Raw genomic sequence first — 21,301 nt, 5'->3', positions numbered from 1 at the left:
GAAAACATTTTATTGATTTTCTAAAGATAGACAATTATGACTGCATACACAGAACATTTCGTTGCTTAAAAGGTATAAATTAATAATGTTCTGTTTATTTTCAATCATCAGATGAGTGGTTCTTGGAAAAAATTGTTATAAAAGAAGTCCTCTACCCTTTCTCTGCACATATTTTTGTTCACAATGACTGGATCAATAAACGCTCCAAGAAAGATTTTGTGGAAGTGGCAATTCCACTTAAAGGTAATACCAGCAGAAATGTCCTTCACTTGCATGAATCACTGCTGCATGGCAGTGCAGAACAGAGCCAGTACAAGGCTACTTCGCAGCGTAGGCAGAACTGAGCATTGGTACCCCAGTGGTGAGGGGCAGGGGCCTGAACCAAGGTGAATCACGCCTACTGTACACAAGAAAGAAGAAATTATGCCTGGGATGGAGAAGATGGAAATTGTAGTATTGAAAGAGTATCCTCTGGCAGCATGTATCCTGTCCTTGGAACAACACAGAGAAGATAGGCATGGCCCCTGCATGAGTGTGACATGGATTCGTGAAGCAGCTGGCCTGGTTTTCTACACCTCCACAGGGCTAAAATGAGTAATGGAGGTTTTGTGGCTTTGTTGCCTGACTTGCCTCTGCTAAATCCAGCACTACCAGGCAAAGTAATCTTGTATCTGTTTCCTTATACTGCCTTATAACTTAGACACAGGCTCTGAATATATGTTTGTTTTCATTGCAGAAACATCTGTGACATCTCTTCTCACAAAAAATTTTGATAATAAAAGCAGAGGACAATGGCAAACATGGGTACACTGTACACAAGTACCAGAAGATGTTCCTGATATTCAAATCGTTGTATTTGGAAGAAAAGGGAAATCCCCTGCACAGAAAGTTCAGAATCTGAATGATAATCCATTTTTGGTTTGTTTCTTTTTTTTCTTTCCCCTCCCCCACATAAATCTTACCAAATAGTTGTAGTAAAGTAAGAGTTGTAGCCAACATATGTGAAGTTGTGTGGAATGTGTTTTTGTTTGTCAGAGTTAATATTTATACCTCCATGCCTTAAATAGCACTTCTCACATGTGGGCGCATGCATATAACTTATGAAAGCTCTCTTGAGCAAATGCCAACTTTGACATGAAAAGTCTCATTAACTTTGAATTAAGACTAGTAGGCCTCACAGTAAAGCAATAAATAATGAAGCTATTCCATACTTCCTTTAAGTTCTGCTTCTCAAACATCAATTAATCTGTTTTCACTACTTAGAACCTGTGTCTCTTTACAATGAGCTTGGGCCTGGGCAAATATCAATTCTGATAGTTTGCACATGAAGTTAATGGCAGCTTCTGGACATGTGTGTGAACCCAGATCACACCTTTCAAAAGGTTTTTATTCTTAAACATGGGAAAAAAAAGTCATTACCATCTTTTGCAAAAAGGCAATATAAACATCACTTGCTTAACTGCTGTAAGATGAAAAGCTACAAGCTGCAGTATACAATATGACTTATGGAAAACAGCCATCCTTTGTTCTGAGCACTGAGAACAGAACCAAAAGCCAGGGCTAAAAATCATCTTGAGTTCAAAATGGCAGTTCAAGTTTGAGAATGAAGATGTGATGGAGAGGAGGTAAATAGGAAAGTGAAGAGAAAAGAATAATAATATGAATTTGTCTTGGAAATATAGAATTAGTCATGCATTTCCTTGCTTGTCATACGTTGGCTTAGCCTCTGCAGCCAATTCTTCCAGTTAAAAATAAACATAAATTGTGATACAAATGTGAGTCTAAATTAACTTGCATTCTTAATGGGACTTCCTCACCCTAACATTAATGTCATTGACTAGTATTTTTACTATTTTATTTATCTTTTAACCTGGCCTTAAAGTATGTAATCCAAATTGTTACATACAACATATAGTTACTTGTTTTTCTTTATTTTTCTAATAGTTGACTGTTGGTGATATTGGAGATATAACAAAAGTTTCCTTTGTGTTATCTGGTCCATGCTTGGGAAGAGGAATTAAACTTCACAAGGTATTCCATATACACTGCATATAAACTTGTAATATTCTTTGTAATACCAGTAAATATCTTCTGTGGAGAGGTGGATTGTTAACCTTGCTTTGCACCACACTAGCAAGGCCATGCATCTCTTGGCTGTTACCTGGTATCTACAGATGATTGCCTACAGCTTCCAGATCTCTTTGTGGCCAGATCTACCTTGTTTGAGCCTGCTGAAGTGCATATAGCTATACCTATTCACTGATGCGCAGATCCATTCTGCATAGCTCGTGATGACATGGAAGGCAGTGTTTTCTTCTGATGTTAGGAAATGTTAATCCCTGCATGGAAATACCAACAGTGTCCTGACACAGAGCAACCTATTTGTGGAAACCAATTAGGCTGATACTTTAGTATTTATTCATTACAACACGGTCATCAGTGGGCCTTAAACATCTGATTGTAGCTTAATACGCACTTAAGATGTCTCATAGAAAGGAATGGAGAAAAGATTTAATGCTGTCAATCTTACAATTCAACCAGATTTTAAATGAGTACGTTTCCCCAGGGTGGGTAGGAAGATTGAATAGAAAGGTGTTTGGCTTGATAATAATTGGGCTTTGGCAAAATACTTAAACCTGAAGGTTAATGCAAAGAAAAATTGTGGTAATGAGCTCTGCCTGTAGGCATGGGCCCAAACAGCATTGTGGACATAGCATTGAATTATACTGAAGATACTAAAAGAATGTTTTTCTGAACTGGGCCACACAGTACCTTACCCCTACTGTAGATTTAAAAGATGAAAGGGTGATTCCCTAAATGAATAAACAGTCCAGAAATTGTTCTGATGGGAAATGGTAGAGATAGCTGCATTCCAGGCTAAAATTTGAATTGGTTTATTGAATTGGTACTCAAAGGAACATTAAGTCTGAGTTTATGAGATCCTCTGAGGACAGAGGAGCAGTTTACCTTGTTCATATTTTCTCCCCAAATGTGTGCTTTGTTGGCCAATTTTGTAGTCTCAGAATAGGCTACAAGAATGGAAAGAATATGTGAGTAAAACTAATTTATCATTTTAAATATGTATCTCCAGGCCATTTGATAAGGCATTCAAAAAATATCTCACTATATTCACAGTGTGATTATGTAATATAAGATTGCAGCCTCCAGAACTGGTGGCTCAAAACACAGCAGAAAATTCATACATGTAATAGTTTGCTTTCTGCTTTCTTTTCAAAAAGACAACCCTCTGCAAATGGCGAAGTGATTTTTGTTCATACTTTTAAGTACTTCAAAAGTTATTTAATAATTGGTTTATTAGTAGCTGTAAATTGTTACAACCAACAGGAAGTCAACAGGTTGCTGTAGACCTGTGTAGTCTCTTCTACTTGTGCACTTACAACCCACAACAAAAGCCACAGTAACATATATTACTTGTGCCAGTAATATGTTTATAACATCTATTACTCATTTATTAGTCTGTTTATAAGTTATTTATACATGGAAGCATAATCTAAAATGTAACAAGTTGATTTCGCTTTAATAGGACTCTGACAGTGCTGTAAAAAATAGAGATGCCGTGTAGAAATAGAAAGACTACAGGAGGCAGTCAGTATGTGTAAGCTCACTATGAATCAGTGGTCAAACCCAGCCCCAATCGAAAAGAATTCTCTTCCTTGCTTTTTCCTTAAATGAAAGAAGTAATAGGCAAAGTTTCAGAAGTTTCCGATCACAGATGAACCTACAAAGGCCGAAAAGGAGATAAAGTCCCTACGCTCTTTTTGCTACTCTCTGTTTTCTCTATTGTGGTGTTTATAGCAGCTTCAGAGTAACAGTTTTTCCCATTGATCTATGGTTTTCTGCACACTTCTGTAGAAAATGATATAATCTTAGCTAAAATTTATGTATTTTCTGTAACTTTTGAAGATTTATGTAGTATAGAATAAGTAGATTTTCTTTCCTCAAAAATAGTTTCTGGCCCTTTCCAAAATAAAGTACAAAATCATTTTTACTTTTGTATAGAATATAGAAACACTATATAATTTGGAGATAAAGTTCACACTTGGATGTAATCTTACATCTAACAAGAATTTGTCAGGTACATTTTCTTTTAAGACCAAAGTCTGCATAAATTTACACATCACATTTTTTGAGTCCAGTTTCTGCAGGTCATCTGCCTGCATAGGCAGGTAACCATTAGTCCAATTTTAATATGGATAGGCATTTGTGATACTTATGGATATTTAGAGATGTTTATATTGACAGAAGTTAGGGAGGATATTTTTGTATGAGAAGTTAGACATTTAATGTGAGAAAATTCAGTTATTTCAAGTGCAAAAAATGGGTTAACAACTGGCTGAAATTTTAGTGGAATTTATATTACCTAAAGAAAACCACTGTTTATTCAAGTAATTAATGGTTTAATTCTGGAAATGGTCATGGGCAATTGTTTACTTTCACCTGGAAGATTTGTGCCTGATCTTGTGAAGCACTGGGCACAAAGCATAAGCAGGAATGGAAAATGTTCAGTAATTACATTTCTAGGAACTCAAGGGCAAGACAGTGTGACAAAATTTTTAAGAGTGGAACTGTCAAATTCTTAATAATTTCAATTATATAATTCAATTATATAAATATTTATGCTTTGCAAAGCTTGTATTGAAGTCTATGTAAGGAAATCTATACTCAGGATTTCCAAACAGTGGTATGTGTATCCTGTACAACGAGCCACAAACTTCTGTTGCTGCTGCTGGTGTCAGTAGTGGTAATAAGTCACCATAGTAATTTTGGGAATCTCTGCCTAAGTATTTCAATAACTTTATTCCTTGATGAAACTAAGTCTTTGTTTCATTTTGTTTTTAATGTCTTGGATCTAATATTTCTATACAAAGAGATTCTAAAGCCTGAAGAAACCATTTCTGCAAACTTGTAGTCATTAGCTATGTGTCAAGTCCAGTACTGCATATAAGTAACCAGAAATGTTTCTGCATATGCTTGATAGTTTGTCATTCTGTGTTTTCTAACCTGACCTAGGATAAAGTTCATGATCTGAGTTGCCCTCCTGTGAATCTTATCTCCACATTGACTGTCTCAGTAGCTAGGAGAGATGGGCTCCCAAGGCTGTGTGTGCTTCATCAGTTGGTTTGGAGGTTCTAAGTTCACAAATTTGGAACCTAGTTTGTTCAGTCTCCGCTGAGTATTTAAAGTCAGGTGGAATGAAGCTGGATCTAAGCTTGCACTTTCTATTCGAATTAATTCTTCAAATAACTTATTTCCATATGGAGCCCCAAAGGCCACTGGACACATAATTTTTTGCCAACTTTGAAAATCCTAGCTGGGATATAGCAAATCACATGTAAACAAATAAAAATCAGCGAAACAAATGCTTTTGCAAAATGGGCATATGCTATTAAGATTGATGTAACTGTATTCATTCATTTCACATTCTGAAATTGCAAGTATATACAGATCAATTTAATCCGTATCCTTCATTGGTTCCCTACAAATGGGTCCTATGCCTGTGTCAATATGCAATGAAGAATACATCTATAAACATCAGGCTGCAGAATCAGTGGCTTGCAGCAACTACTGTAGCTCATGTTATGCAGAATCAGGTAGCTTTTATAAAGTGTGGGCAGGTGTTAACAATAGGAAGGAATGTCAGTTTCTCTTGGGATGGAAATAGGAAACAAAATAATTCAGGTAAATTAGTTTCTTCTGCTTCTGCCTGCAGCTTCGGCTAAAAGACCTGGACACTAAACAAGAGTTGGGCTTTCACACTGAAGCACGATGTCTGTTTGGAGAAGATGGATCTGAGACTGTGACAGAGCTAGCAGTGGTCAGGCCAGACAAGCCACCACTCAGGGGTATGCTGCTGAACTAAAATATAAATGCATGAGCAAATGCACACACACAAAATTGTGAGCTGCCTAATGGGATGAACACAATGGGCAAGATTGCCAAGCATTTTATGTATATATTAAAAAAAGCCACTCAAAATGATTTTAAAAGATTCATTCAATATACCTGTGCAAATCATGTGTGGTCTTTAATAATGTGTAGTGTTCAAGATTTTTTCTGTTTTAAAAAAACTAGCATGTATTGTTTTCACTAGGCTTAAGTACCAACTTGAAAGTCTGAAAAATGCACAAAGCCCAGTTAGTATATTTCTGTTGAAATTTTCAAAAATTGAATGATTTACACTTGGTGAGGGACTAAATCACAGATTTTTTAAAAAAAATAAATATCTGCCCCAGAAGCTCTGTTTCATTTCATCATTATATTTAAAACATGATAACATCTTCCTTTGTTCTGATTGTATTTTATAAAATATTTAGTAAAGAATTGTCATTCATTATAGCCTATAAACAGAAGTCTTAGTTAAAATATTTAAAATGTTTTGCATTCAATATCTAACTGAAGGCTAGACTGCAAATGGAAATATATCTTAACAGTCTGTTATAGCATTTAATTCTTCACAGATCTTACAGAACCCATAAAAAAAATCTGTGATGCTGCCTTGAGGAATATCATAAGCTAAAAGTCATGGCAAGCCATCTTTTGTGGTGAAGAATAATAACAATGCATTTCTGTATAAATAATAGTACAATGCATATCTGCATAAATAGCTGAGCCATTTCTCCTGAATATATTAATTGAGATTGGCCATAATTATCAAAATGCCAGACTAAAACAGAATTCAGCTGATCCATAACAAAAAGTGATTTTCATCTGTTATATCTGTGTTTTTTCTCTGGTGAAATGTTAGAGTTGATAATAAATTCTAACTCAATTTAAGACCTTTAATTCCTGCAAGAATTCAAATCTTTTTACAAAGCCTGATAAAATCAGTGTGATTCTTTCAGTTGATTTCAGTGACCACTGGACAAGACTCCAGAACTACAACATCTGTAATGTAAGCGTGGATTGTTACATTGATTCATAAAGGGACATTTCATCTCTAACACCTTACTGTGCTCTTGTGAGGTAGTTAGCAATCTGTATGAAACTCAGGAGAGAACATTAACATCAATGACTATAACTTCATTCCTTGGTCTTGAAATGAATCTTTTACCTAAAATAAATTGGTTTATAATGTTTGGTAACTACATTACTAAATAGTCTTGGTAATGTCTTGTATCACTGATTTTTCGTGACAGAAGTTCTTTACTCGATCAGTGTTCGTACAGGAACATTGCCTGCATCAGGGACTGATGCAGATGTATTTATCACAGTATTTGGAGAGCAGGGAGATTCCTGCAAAAGGAGACTAAGACACTCAAATTTTGAAAGAGGACAGGTTAGTACTGAGTTATTTCCCTTACATGTTTGCTTAATGTGTTTTATTTTATTACTTTCTTCCAATACCATATTTCTTTTCAATTATCAAATGCAAGCATTTGTGTTATGCCATGATAACCTGCAGAAATGACGTGTAGCTTACTAAATATAGACATTTTACCTGAATTAGGATTATGGTTTAAGAATAGTTCCATTTTAAACCCACAAGCCATCAATAACTGTTCTTAGAAACTGGAATTGAATCCAACAATTTATAAAATTCCGTGGCTTAGTTTTCCATTATTTGTGAAGCTGATATAGAAATATCAGGGCTATTTCCTGTGACTGCTCCTTTAAAATCTGCTTTTTAAAAAAATCTGTCCAGATATAGTTGAAAGAGAGGTTTTAAATGTTTTAGCTACTATATGTTAATTAATCCATTTATATATAGAATTGCAAACAGGTAAAGCTGCTTGTAAACATACTGTGACTGCTCAAGATAAATCCTAGGAGAGATTTTCTGGTCAGCCTTTGCTAATTACCATATCAATGATTATACATACACAACGTGCTCACACATACCCTGGACTCAGCGGGGATACGACTAGATAGGCTTTAAAGAGACTTTTCAGTTGATCACTGTATAATAAAGCAAGATCCTCTGTACTCACTTCATACCATTTCTTAAGACCTCTCTTGGCTGAGGTGCCATAACTTTCCCAGGCAACCTGTTCCACTGCTTTGCTAGCCTTGCCCTTAGATAATTCTTACTTCATTTGCTTCATAACATCAAAATATTTTCTCGAGCATAGAAACATAGAAACCAGCCATATCATCCTTGTGGCCCATAGTCACTGATAATTTTTCTTCTATGAATTTGTGTAAACTCTTTTTAAATATGTGATGAGTATCCATGATCTCCTGTGGTAGTATGAATCTGCAGCCTATGGACAAATTCCACATACTAGTTTCATCTGAATTCCTTTCTTCTTTTACTAGAAGATACGGCGAACGTTTTTTTTCTCTGTCACCCGCTCTTTGCTGTTCTTGATTTTATAGACATCTATCCTCTGCACACTTGTTTTGTTGCTGGATTATTCATTGTTCCTTGTGTAGAATAATATCTCTTTAATCATCCTGCTTACACTTTCCTGTATCTTTTCCTAACTCTTCAGTAATACATTTGCAACCTCTTTAAAAATTTGCCATCACCTCCTCTGCTTCTCTTTTTCCTTTCTGTCAGAGTTCTGTTGGCTCAGGTCTAGGTACCATCTTCAGACAACTGTTGCTCTAAATGGATTGTGTGATGTAGTGTATAGAGCACTCACAGGCAGGACACCTACATTCGTTTCTAGGCTCGGCCACTGGTTTACCTGATGGTCTGAATGTATCATTTTACCTTCCTTGTGTACTTCATTTTCCACTGTAAAATGAAGATAAACAATAGTTTAGGCAAAAATGAAAAGAGGTAAGCATATATATTTCAATGAAGTTTACTTTCCTTTTTATTTACTACTGAAGAAAATTAAATACATCTTTTAAAAATATGCTTAATCTCTGCTTTTCACAGCAATAACTCAGTTCTAGATTCATAACAGTGTTTAGTGTACTTGTACCTAGTGAAATTATTATGCATCGGGAGATATTTAATAATTTGGCCAAAGTCTTCCCACCCAAAGTATTTAGGCATGTTTTTCTTTCTTATAGTCTCTTCCACACCCACCTGCCCCCTTTTTTTTTTTTAAAATATGTTGTTGTTTGTGGAATCCTGTTGCCTTAGTCCAAACTGTGCTATGAAAAGCGGTTTGTGATGGTGATTTCCTGGATGATATTATTAAAAATACAGGTTAATTCTTGGCATTTTTGAGGGCAAATGTTTATATGCAATTAGAAGACTTAATAAAAGACATAAAGGTACATAGTTTGTGACATAACCTGGACAAGAGGTCTAAAAAGAAATAATTTATGCAGCACTTTCAAGCCTGGCATTAATAAAGAGTCAGTGACAAAGCTCTTAGAGTTAAAGAAATCAGAGCCCCTATATTGAGCAAATAGAGTGCTGAGTGTCTTCCCAAGCAGATCCTTTTTTAAGGTGAGCTATTTTTGTACTGTGGACAATGAAATTTTTCTTCAGCTTAGATATTTTGTATATTCATATTCTTCATTGTGCAATAGGTTCTTGGGAAAGTGTTGAGCAATGAGATGGTAAAGTGTTCTGATGATACTAAGTTATTTAAGGTAATAAATATGCAAGTTGGTGTCAGACATTGTAGAACGACGTCACGCAGAGTGACCAGGTAATAAATTGCAGATGAAATTCATTGTATCTAAATCAAAAGCAGTAGCTGTGAGGGGGAAAACCCCTTAAATTTGCATGCAAAATGATGGGCTCTGAAATAGGTTATACCCATAGGAAAGTGACCTTGGCATTAGGATAGCTCTGTAATGATGTCAGCCCAGTGCTCAGTAGAAGCAAAACCAAAGGAAAACAGAACAGATCAAATATTTAGGAATTATTAGAAAAAGGAAAAAACCCAGCCACCCCAAAGCAGAAAATACAGTCATGCCACTGTTCTCTAGTTCTCTAGTGCAGACGCATAATAGATGCTGTGTTTTGTTCCGATCCACTTGTCTTAAGAAGTGCAAGAAGAATGTCAGGTGATATGAAATATCTTCCATACAAGGAACAACTAAGCAAGTACTGTTTGGCCTGGAAAAGGGATGATGAGAGGGAGAGAAGAAATATAAAATGGTATAGAAAAAAAATGAGTAATTCTACTTTCTCATGTAATACAAGGGCTCAAGAGCATTGAATTAAACTTGCAGGCGGCAGATTCAAAACAAAAGGAGATGGATTTTTACACAGTGCGTAATTAATCTATTTTACTTTCTCGCACAGATGTTGCAGATGGGAAAATGCATGTTGGTGCAAAAAGCCATTGCACGTTGTCATGGAAGACAACTTTCCACTGAGGGCTGTTAAGTGCAAAGACACAATCTCTGGGTCAGGAAATCTCTGAACCACAAATTGCTAAAGCCTGAGAGATTTTTGTATTCAAGAAACATCTCTATATGTTTGCCCTGTTTTTCAACTCTTCCCTAGAAATCTGTTATTGGTAGCTGTTGGCAACAGTATACTGGACTAGATGGATCTGCAATCTGATGTACTACTACCAGCCTTACATTCTTTTTACATATAAGCAGATTAATTAAAAGGTCAGAATGAGGTTTTAGTGAACGTATCTAAGAATAGAAGGTGAAAGAAGGGATGTAAAGGGCAAGCTGTCTTGAGAGAGAAGATTACATCAGTAATATGCCTGGAAAATATGGAATGGACAGGCAAAGAAAACAAAGTTAAGGAAACTTGAGATGTGAAAAAAAGGATCTCTCTTGACTGATAAAGGACTGGAATATAAGGAAAAGCTCGGAAGATGGAAAATTTGATTTAATTAATGCAGAAAGCAAGGCTGGTTTGTATTTGTTTAGGTAATTGTATGTCTAACTTTTTCACAATTTTAATGGGTTAAATAAATGGGGATTGTAATTTTGCCTAGCTAACACTTTATCTAAAGCAAGACAATTTAAATAAAATCCTTTTGGCTTTCATTAATTACACTTCCAGTAGTGTGTTTAATGCAGTTCAGAATGTCTTTATACTGAGGGGAAAAAAAAGAAATGTAATGACATCAACCAAAAATACATTCTTGCTAATGCTGAGGGAGTAGGCAATTTAATGTATTATTATGAGAATTCATTGATAACAATGGGTGATTATGACCACTGTTGTCTAATGACTGTTAATTATTATCACAAAGAATGAGACTAATGATAGGTCCCTTTTTCAGATAGAGTTAGCTGTGAAGGAACATGAATATTAGCAATACAGGCTATTTCCTCTAAGTCAAGGGTCATGTAGACTGACAAGAAAATTGTATTTGGCTCAAAACTACAAAGAATAAAATTAAAAAGCAACGAGTCCTCCCAAAAAGTTATTTACAAGATGTTCCTCACAGCTAGATCCTATTTTGGGCTACATATGCATTACATGAAGGGGTATAACTTGCCATGGTAACTGTTTGGGGAGACCGTGGATATAACAAGGTAAGAATGCTGGAAGTCCTAAGGCTGTGATAGGAATAATAACTCTGATGGGTTTTTTTCTGAGCACATTGTAGGGACTAGTCTGACACAGACAAGAGAATGGACCAGATGACATAATTTTTTTCTGAAAATAATCTCTTTCTTTGTTGCTTTCTGGTCCTCATGCTTTTTCCTGCCTGGTGGCAAATTGGTTGGCAACAAATAAAAATTATAGGGTCTGTTTCTACTATCCATCTGGGTTTTTTTAATGTCACCCACACACATGCCCATGTATCTACCCACCCACTCATATTATCTCTTGCACGGAACACATTCATTCTCTCACATAATATATTCATCCCAACATGCACTAGTGCAGTTGCCATTTAGCTTTTGTTTACTTGTAGCCGTAGCAATATTTAAACAGATGTCTATTTACATCCAAAGAGCACATCAATTCTTGCCTGTATGCGTGCACAGCCTTAGTTATAGTTTCTAATGTCAGTATCTTCCTTTGTTTGCATAGTCATCAACAGTGTTGGTATTTCTGTTCAGAGTGGAATAGTATGACGTTTCCCATTTGAAAAATAAGATGTCTTAGAATATAAAAGACTTGAAATGTTTAGGAAAAAAATGCCTTATCTAAACCAAAGTTCAATTTACTAGGCATATCCAGTTATTTGAAGCAATCCCTTTTTTCAGTTATGAGAGATTGGTTGAACTTCAATTTTCATGACACTTCTGTAAGTTAATGATCAGAGGTTTCTTTCTACCCAGAAGAGTGGGACATTTTTCATAATAAAGCCTGGGATGCAGTGATCATGAACAAGGAAAAATGCACATATTCAAGGGTCCACATATGTTCTGAACAGGGTCTCCAAATATGAATGTCAGCCTATAATATCTTTACTATCAGAAAGGCAAAGATACTTCAGCTCTGAAAGGAATCTGTCTTTCCAAACATAATCTTCAAGACAGATGAGAAAACATATGATTTAATCAGTTTGGTATTAATTTTGTCTTTACCTTCTCAGGTTTGTATCTCTGAAATGAGAGCAGTAGACCTTGGACAGTTAAGCAAAGTGCTTGTTGAGCACCATAATGTGGGTTATGGAGCTGGATGGTACCTGGATCAAATTGTCATCCATGAATCAGGCAAGACTGATGGCCAATACGCATTTCTTTGCCAGCAATGGTTAGACAGTGGAGGTGGTGATGCACAGACGGAACGAATGTTGAAACTTCTTGGAAAAGTCAGGAATGGGATGTTGACAGGAAAGATTAATGGTAAGGTCCAAAATCATCAAAGCTCCCTCCAGCTTTTGTTTTAATTGTAATTCATATTATTTTTCGGGTTATTTTTAAGACTAAAATGAAAACATAGAAATAATATAGCTGAAATATGAGTTGCATCTCTCACATAAATTGCCTTTCCACACACTTTCCAGAGCTGGTAAATACAATTATAATATTCAGGGAAGAAAGACTAGAACAGAAGGGAGATATTAAGTGATGGAAGCAATGAAGGAACTATGTTTTTAGTTGAGGCTAGAAAAAAGCTGAAGCAGAAAGAGGTAGGTTGTTCCATATGGCGTTCAATGCAGAGCAGAAGGCTCTTGCAACAGTGATGAAATCACAAGAAGAGATACAAAAACTTTTAGCAGAATGAGATTTTCCCATATGTTCATATATTTGCAGAAAGCATTTGCTTTTATTTGCAGTTTTCTTTTTTACTTACATCAATGGCACAAGTTCTTGCAAACAGCTAGTTGACCTGAACCCAATATCCTATGCAAATTGTTTAATGAAAAAAAGACCAAAATTCAGAAACAACTTAGACACTGAAAACATGGTAAGTCTTTTATGCTTTGCCAGGGTACTGGATTTCTTAGCTCTCTCACATGTCTTTTTTTGAAGAGGTGTAAAATGTTGGTTTGGGTCCATTTATGAAATCTGAATCAGAACTGGTAGACCCAACTATGTAAAGTTTAATCTGAAGGTGTGAATTTGCATTCTATATCAACAGTTTTGTAAACGGATCTTTATTAATTTCTATGCTCATGGATGTTTCATTTTATGCTCAGAGAGTTTTATATTATACATATTTGCAGACACGGTTAGTAGTGTGTATCCTCATATTTAGCTACCTGTGCTTAGTCCACTAGCAAATATCTTCTATCATCTAAGGAAATAGAAAAATAATGTCTCTAAGACAACAGAAGGACAGAATACCATGGAAATATAAGCATAGGATGAGCAGCTAGAGCAGTGACAATTTCAGAATAAGAAATAGCTGTATTGCACCACTGCGAGTATTCCAGCTCTCTAAAAAAGTAGATTCCATAGGTGCCCTACATCCACAGAGCGAGGCAGGCGTCTCCTGAGGGTAATTCAGAGCAGAAGGCCAAGGCTGGTCAGAGTCTGACAGATCTTTTGTCACTGATAATGTGAAAAGTGAGAGAAATCTTGCATCCTTGTTTATGCACCTTAATTAGTGTCTGAACATAACTATGTGAAAACATCTACCTTCCTATTTCCTACTCACACATAGTCCTCAAAAATCTGAGAGCAGACATGCTAATATATTCAAGTCTGTGATTATTAATACTCAGCTCTGTATCTATTGATACAGTTCTGGTCTGGTTTGGTTGTATAATAACTTTAGAAAGAATATGACAAGTAAGCAGAGAGCCTATAAGGAATGGAGAAATAAAAGACTGATCAGCAAAGAGAGCTATACCTTCGAGGTCAGAAAGTATATGGATACAATGGGACTTACTAAATGTCAAGCTGAGTCAGATTTTATAAAAGAATTAAAACAAATAGTAAAGGTTCTTCAACCATTTACTTATAAAAAGAACCTGCAAAGATGTGCAGACTGAAGGTGATGTCAAATCCCCAAACAAAAAAAATACTTAATCTCTGTTTTCATTAAGGAACCATAATGTTGCAAGGGAAGCAAAACCAAAATTACTAATGGGAATGAGGTTATTGGAAATCACCAAATCTGAAATGCACATAGTACTTTGAGTTTCATGTAGTCAAATAGAGACAACCAAAGGAGCTGTTAGCCCAGAATATTGAAGGAATTGGGAAATGAAATGGCAGGTCTAATAGCAAGGATTTCAAACAATTTTATGAAGACAAAAGGTATGACTTGAAAATAGCAAAGGTAATACCTCCATCTGAAAACCAGAAAGCATAATGTAGGTGACTATAGACCTAGTAATCGGTCTCAGGCAAACCTTTATAAGGTACTTTGAAGAAAAGAATAGTTAAGATAATAGAGGCAAATAGGAAACAAGAAGGAATGCATCATGACTTTAGTAAAGATAGATGGTAAAACAAAATTAATACTCTTTAGAAATATTTTCCAGTGAGAGAAATGTAATGGCATCTAATCTGTCTAAATTTCAGTACTGAATTTTATTTTCTTTATGGGAAATTATTAGTTAATATTAAGAAAGTGGAAAGTAGGAGTAAAAGGAAGAATTGTAAAGAGCTGGAGAAGAGAGAATGAATATGCTGATGAAATCTGTTGGTGCTACAAAGCTGAAGTACTATCAGGAGATGAAGAGGTTGTGTGATAAACTGAGAACTGGAAGAAAGCAATGGAATTGAATTCTGTAGCACAAAGCTCGAATACAATTAGGTGTAAACCCAACTAAATATTTGAGCTCTTAATTCTGGTACAGGTTTCTAATTTCCATTGATTTTTTTTTTTTTTTTTTTTTTTTTTTTTGAAATTAGGAACTAAGTAGTGTATTGGAACTAAAAACTGTATTGGATCTGTATCCCCATGTCTTGTAATGATTTCTGCTACAAGACTTCATCAGCAGGACATGGCTAGGAGAAATACCTAGGTTTGTTATATGATCGCAAGGTAATTTTTGAGACAGTAATGTGATGTGGCTGTGAGTAAAGTAGTTGTGATTCCACCATCTATGTAGGCATTATCAGAAAAGATCAAAAAGAATTAATGCCACTGCAGAGAAACAATGATGTTTCACCAGGAACGCTGTGTGCAACTGTGGTCACCTCTGTCCAGAAGGACTTGTTCAAGCTGGAATAGCTGTAAAGAAGACATGATGACTGGGAATATGGAAAGTTTTTGTTGTGAAAGGGCATTGAAAAAACTTGACATATTCAGACTAGGAAATTAAATGCTCAAAATGGACACAGTTATGATCTATCAAATTAATGGTAGCTTACACATTCAAGGAGGGAAAAAGAGTTATTTAAGGTAACGGACAAAGTTACCATAAAAATAAATGGGTTTCATCAGTCCTTTAATGCCATTCTGTGAAAATTAAAAGATTTCTGAGAAAGAAAGAATGAATTTTTATCATACGTCTCTTTTAGACTTAACTAAAGAAAAGGAAAGAAGCTTAATGTACCTGCTTTTAAACTGGATCTTGACAAATTTATCAGAGATTATACAATATAGTTAGCATGTAATAGCAATGTATGGTACTGTATGATCCAACAGAGATAGTCCTTCCATTCAGTCTTCCTAGGCAGCTATATATTGATAGTTTAAAGGCTTAATATTTCAGTACTAAAAGGCTAAAAAATCTTGGATTATGTCAGAGGGAACAGGGTAGATTTTCAGTTGTCTTCCATTTTTTCCATGGATATCATTGATTTCACTTATATTTAATGTTCATAGACATAAAAATGGTAGCTGTTTATGATTATCCATAAAGTTATTTTAGATTATTTTAAAGATGATGAGTACTAATCTTTTACCTTCACCAAGTCCTGCATTTTTAACACAGATCCTCACCTGATCTAAAGCAATAAAGCTTTATCTGCATTAGTTTATAGTAGGAGGTAAAGATTTGTCTGTTGTGGTTAGGAAGCTGGACTTTACAGGACTATGGACATAAACTCAGAAAGTCACTGTTTCCGTTACTCAAAGTAAAATACTGTGTTCAAAATAGCTACTTGAAATTATTAAATCCATACTGTGCCTCACTTTGCATAGAGTTAAGTTATCTTAATAAAAAAATGGTTATGTTCAAACCTGCACCAGCCCAGGTGACCAAAGCCTCTCTGTAGGAGCCATGATTTTTTAAAAAAATGGAAAAATGTAAAACATGGTTTTGATAGCCTTGAAATGTCCATACACTCTTTTAACATGAATAAAAATGTTAAAGCTAGCTAAATCAGTGGGATTTTTTTTTTGATGGGTACAAGTTTCTGATCCTGAAAACTGTCTTGCTGATTGGAGGTTTAACTAAATGTCTGTTCAGTATAGAGTTACAGAATTTACTCAGGAGCTTACTTGATATCAGTCTGCAGTCCTTATGAGCCTTCAAGTGACTGCCAATTCACCTGGAATGTTTAAGACACTAAGTGCTTCAAACCAGACCTTTAGTTTGAACACAACCCACTAGTCTTTTTCAATATAATTTTAAATTTATTTTTAAGTGAAACTGCTGGGTTTGAGTGTTTTCTGTGTCCTTAAAGTAGGCAAATCTATGAGTTGCTATATAGGACTATTTTAAATCTCTCAGCAAACATCACTTCTTCACAGAAGAAATGGATAAAGTTTTGTGCTTTGCTGGCACGATAATTCTGGTGATCTGTGATAAAAATATCACATTTCAAGCTCTGAACCAGTTTATCTCATCAGCATCTTGTTATAGAAGATATGTAGTAAATTTTAACATTCTGGTTTAAGTAGCTCCTCAAAAGTTAAAATGAAAAAATACCCTCCCCTGACCAAAGGCAAACCTAATAACCAGTATTATCTAGTAGCAAATATGTTCCTTTTGAGTGGTGATTAGTAAGAAAAAACATTTTAAATCATCTTAGGAAACATTTATGATAGGAAAAAAAATCGACAGATTGGCATGGCTCTTTGTAAGTCTCTAATAGGGAACTGGCAGTCTTACCTGCATAGTGCTGTTGGACTGGCCCATTTCTAAAGGGTCAGCTACCACTACGGAAAGGCTGGTGTCCAAATCTGCTTCTCACTAAATCAATGATAATGAGTGAATTTTATCTCCATGCAAAGGTGGGAATGGGTTGCTAGTTACTCACTCAGGCTGTTACAAATTGCTGTATTATTTTGGATATTCAGCAAACCGATTAATTTTTTTCTACTGTTTTGTTTCAACAGGGACTTGGGATGTCCTTGTCACAACTAGTGATAATTCTTCTAGTTCCATGAATCCTACAATGTCTCTAACTGTATGTGGTGCAAAAGGTACCAGTGCTTCAGTCATATTCCCCAAAGGATCCCTTAAAAAAAAGCAGATTTATGAGACTTCAATTGAACTAAATAAGAAATTCAACACTATATTCAAAGTTCGCCTAGAAATTGCAGAAGCTGGAGAAGGAGAGACTTGGCATAGCCGTGAGGTAAAAAAGAAAAACTAAAGCAATTACTTATTGTGTCTTCATTGTAAAAGTCTCCTGTTTTTTTTTTTTATTATTATTCTATTGTTATTGCTTCCCATTTACAGTTCTGCCTGAAATGATATAATTTTTAATTTACAAAAGTAAGTGCACCTGTTGACAAGACTTGTAAGTGACAACTTCAGAGACTGCTCAAAACACTTACTAGGATAGCTATGAATAACAAAAATCTTGTAAAATTAGATTAATTTCTGCAGGGCATACATACTATTGTGTCATCATCTATAGCATATCCAGTGGTGTCTTTTCAGAACTGTACACACCGGCGTACATTACAGTATTTACATAACTCCAAATTGGCTGTTACATGTTGTAGACTCAGTGATCAAAGGCAGATAATTAAGCCAGACACTAGAAATGCCTTTTGATGAAAATACCTGCTTTTAAAGCTGGCATGTGAAAAAAAGAAGTGAATAGCAAAAGTGACAATCTTTCTTCGGATGTCCAAGATTCTGAAGCTAAAATCAGACATCGCACTGAAATTGCTGTGGCACTTCACTATAGAAAAAAATATCTTTATCCTCTTATGCTGGCAAAATAAAAAGAAGTCTAAGGGAAAGAATCATCTTTCAAATTGCAGACACACTTTTGTCCATTAATGCTTGTATTTTGTTCTCATTAAAAACTGGAGAAAAAAATAATTTTCCTGTCCAATATGTGATATTATTGAACTGAACCCCCTGACATTTAAATGGCAGACAGGTTATTAATTTCATCACCATAGCCAGATGAAATAGTCATCTAACAAATCTTTTGATAAAATTAATTAATACTGTTTCTTGGATATTCTGAGAGGCAGTGGATCACAGTAAAAATTTCAGAATGGAAGCTTGGCAGTTGAAAACAGTGACATCTATTAGCCTGGTTTACTTCATTAACTCAGAACAATGACTCAAATTTGAGTTAGAAAAAAAATCAATATCATTTATATCAGTAAGGAAAAGATGCACATTTACATTAGGTGGGATTAGACAGAAAATAAAATTTTCCTGCTTTGGGCTATATGTAAAATACTGGGGTTTTAGGAAGACATTTCCTCTGTTATTCCATGGATTCCATAGCAGGAGCAACTGAATCCTTGTATGAAATAACTAGGTTGGTATCAGAGGCTGTGGATAATATCTGTTATTAAAGACAGCTTAGCAGTTTATTTACACTGCTGGTTAGAACCAGGATGGTCATTTCTATGATATTTTATTTCGATTTTATAAGATTGCACGTCTCAGAGAGTCTGAGATTTCACCTTTCTATCAGAAGTAAACGCAGTTGGTTGAATTCTGTATTTAGATTCAGAACTCACTTTTATAACCATAACTGCAAACTAATTCTCTTGATGTTTTTGAGAAAATTGAAATAATTATGAACTAATGTCCAGAACAAAATTAATTAAGATATGTTTTATTTCTGAAGGTAACTGTAATAGCTAACATCTTTATTCCCTCTTCTTTCACTTCTTGAAGAAATAAAGCCCAGTAAATGAAATCTGATTTTCAAGACACTGTAGATGTTTAGTATAAAAGGGAAATTGTATTAACATTATACTTTACACTGCATTTTAAAAAATCTTTTCAATGTGTCTGTCATAATGAAAAATAATAGGAGTCTTTTGAAGACAAAATAATGCTACTATCCCAGTGAAAATTGCTAACAAAAGATGATTGAGCTTACTGGGTTAAGGGTTTGGTCATTTTAGTGAGTTAGGCCATGAAGAAATGTATGAGTGTATTCTCTGTGCCCTTTTTAAAGCAGGGCTACTTTCTGCAACATATTTTCAAATATGGTGTCTGGTCTAGACTTTTAAATAGTTTAGAAAATGGTACTTGATCTCTTAGTGTAGCTGGTAGTACCAGAGTGTAAGAAAGACACCTCATTATTAAAATATGTTTTCTTACAGTAAGACTAAGCTACATAGCTCAGGATCACCCTTTTATTACTTTATATACAGAATTTAATAGAGATTAAAAATATTTAGCAATGTAGTCTATATATTCATATGATACATATGTACAGATATATATATGTGCCATAAACCATTCTTAATTTCTGTTTTTCAGTTTTTTCCAGAAACACTTCATTTTATTTTTCCCATTACTTAGAATGAGAAAACATTCTGCACTGAAAAATGTTGTGGCATATTGACATTTCTCACACGCTGAAATGGGCATATCAACACTTCTTTTTCTTCCATATGCCGGATGAATAGATTACACAAAGGAACCTTTTTGAACTATTCCAAATATTTTTTTCCCTTACTGCAGTCTCTACAGCAATAATGTTGACAGCATTTTAATTATTTTTAATTGGGAAAGACATCTATTCCTCCTCTTTTAAAAGGCTGCTTTCAAAAACATTTTAGAAAAATTTATTTCCTCTTATTTCTTAATATTGACATGATGTGTCATAGCTGTTTAATAGTATGTCTTTTGCTACATTTTCTATTAGAGCACAACAGATGCTGAAGGTATTTCTTTTTGCTCTTTGCTAAGGTAAAGCTTCAGCACAGAGAAAGTAAAAATATTCTAGAATTTCCATTTTGTCGCAACTTTGCAGATGAAGAAGGAGGAAGAGTGGCTGAGCTTCCAGTTCTCACAGCTGGCTCTCCTTTTCCAGCAGGTTGGTCACAAATCAGAAACACTGGAAAATATTTGGTCAGTGATGATAGCTAAGATTTTCAGAGCAGTCCAAAGGATTTAGCAGATCGTTTCTATCCATTTTAGCTAGTGAGGCATGACTAGGTCCAATCCACTCCAGTGTTTAAAAAAAAGAAATCTCAGTCCCTGTAACTGAGCATTGTGCATTCAAGCCTGATTGGTATCAGTTTGTATCACATCATAAAAGAGTGAGCATACAGCACTGAAAATATTAAAAAAGTTTTGAACAGTATTCAGAGTTCAGCTTTTTGTCAATAATATGATTTGGTTGTCTCCCAGAGGAAACAAAGGAAATCCAGAGGAAATAACTCTCATACTGTAATTTCAGATAAGAAGGAGATCCATGGCCCCTCACAACAGAAGCTCATCTGTTTGTGTTTCTAGAATTTCAGACATTCTTATTCTGTGACCTAGCAGTTATATGTCATAAAACTCCTTCATGCGAGTTGTGCCTTGATCACCTGAAGATTGGAGTTTTTTAATTTTGTTCTGTGTTTCTTAGGAGGTTTTATAACCAAAGTTAGTGAACAATGGAAGAGCTCTTGTCTTAAATGGGTATTCTGCCATGAGAATATCCCAGTCTCTTCCAAGTGTTTCCCAGGAGTTAAGGGTTTAGATCAATAGCACAAGAAATCTGTGTATTCCTTGTATTTTCTGCTGCGCTTTCAAACCTAGTCTCAAAAAAACCAGTTGGGCAGAAGCTCCTTGAATATGCATTTGAGAAGAGTACTGCTGGGGTATTCCCTGTGAAGGCTCTTTGTCTTTTAAATAATTTTTTTTTTTTTTTTTTCCCCTGGAAGACCACAGGTATTTAAATCTTTACAAATGCTGCTCCTTTTTCCAAGGAGCACTTAACATGAGGAAAT

At 35.1% G+C, this 21,301-nt stretch overlaps 1 protein-coding gene and 1 non-coding gene across 2 annotated transcripts in view; both read left to right on the top strand.

Moving 5' to 3' along the window:
- Positions 1–21,301, top strand: part of RP1 (RP1 axonemal microtubule associated) — a 209,716-nt gene that overhangs the window by 157,120 nt on the left and 31,295 nt on the right. The window contains exons 40-47 of the mRNA XM_075744095.1: positions 112–243; positions 737–918; positions 1,945–2,031; positions 5,732–5,864; positions 7,158–7,297; positions 12,393–12,645; positions 17,486–17,727; positions 20,271–20,397. Coding sequence (XP_075600210.1) covers positions 112–243; positions 737–918; positions 1,945–2,031; positions 5,732–5,864; positions 7,158–7,297; positions 12,393–12,645; positions 17,486–17,727; positions 20,271–20,397 — 1,296 coding nt within the window. The remainder of the gene's footprint in view (positions 1–111; positions 244–736; positions 919–1,944; positions 2,032–5,731; positions 5,865–7,157; positions 7,298–12,392; positions 12,646–17,485; positions 17,728–20,270; positions 20,398–21,301) is intronic.
- LOC142600846 (U6 spliceosomal RNA) lies at positions 467–570 on the top strand. The gene has a single exon (XR_012834370.1). It is a non-coding gene; the product is annotated as a U6 spliceosomal RNA (small nuclear RNA).

The sequence above is a fragment of the Balearica regulorum genome, chromosome 2 (assembly GCF_011004875.1).
Source record: "Balearica regulorum gibbericeps isolate bBalReg1 chromosome 2, bBalReg1.pri, whole genome shotgun sequence".
Lineage (NCBI taxonomy): Eukaryota > Metazoa > Chordata > Aves > Gruiformes > Gruidae > Balearica > Balearica regulorum.
This window is presented reverse-complemented; position numbering and strand designations above follow the sequence as displayed.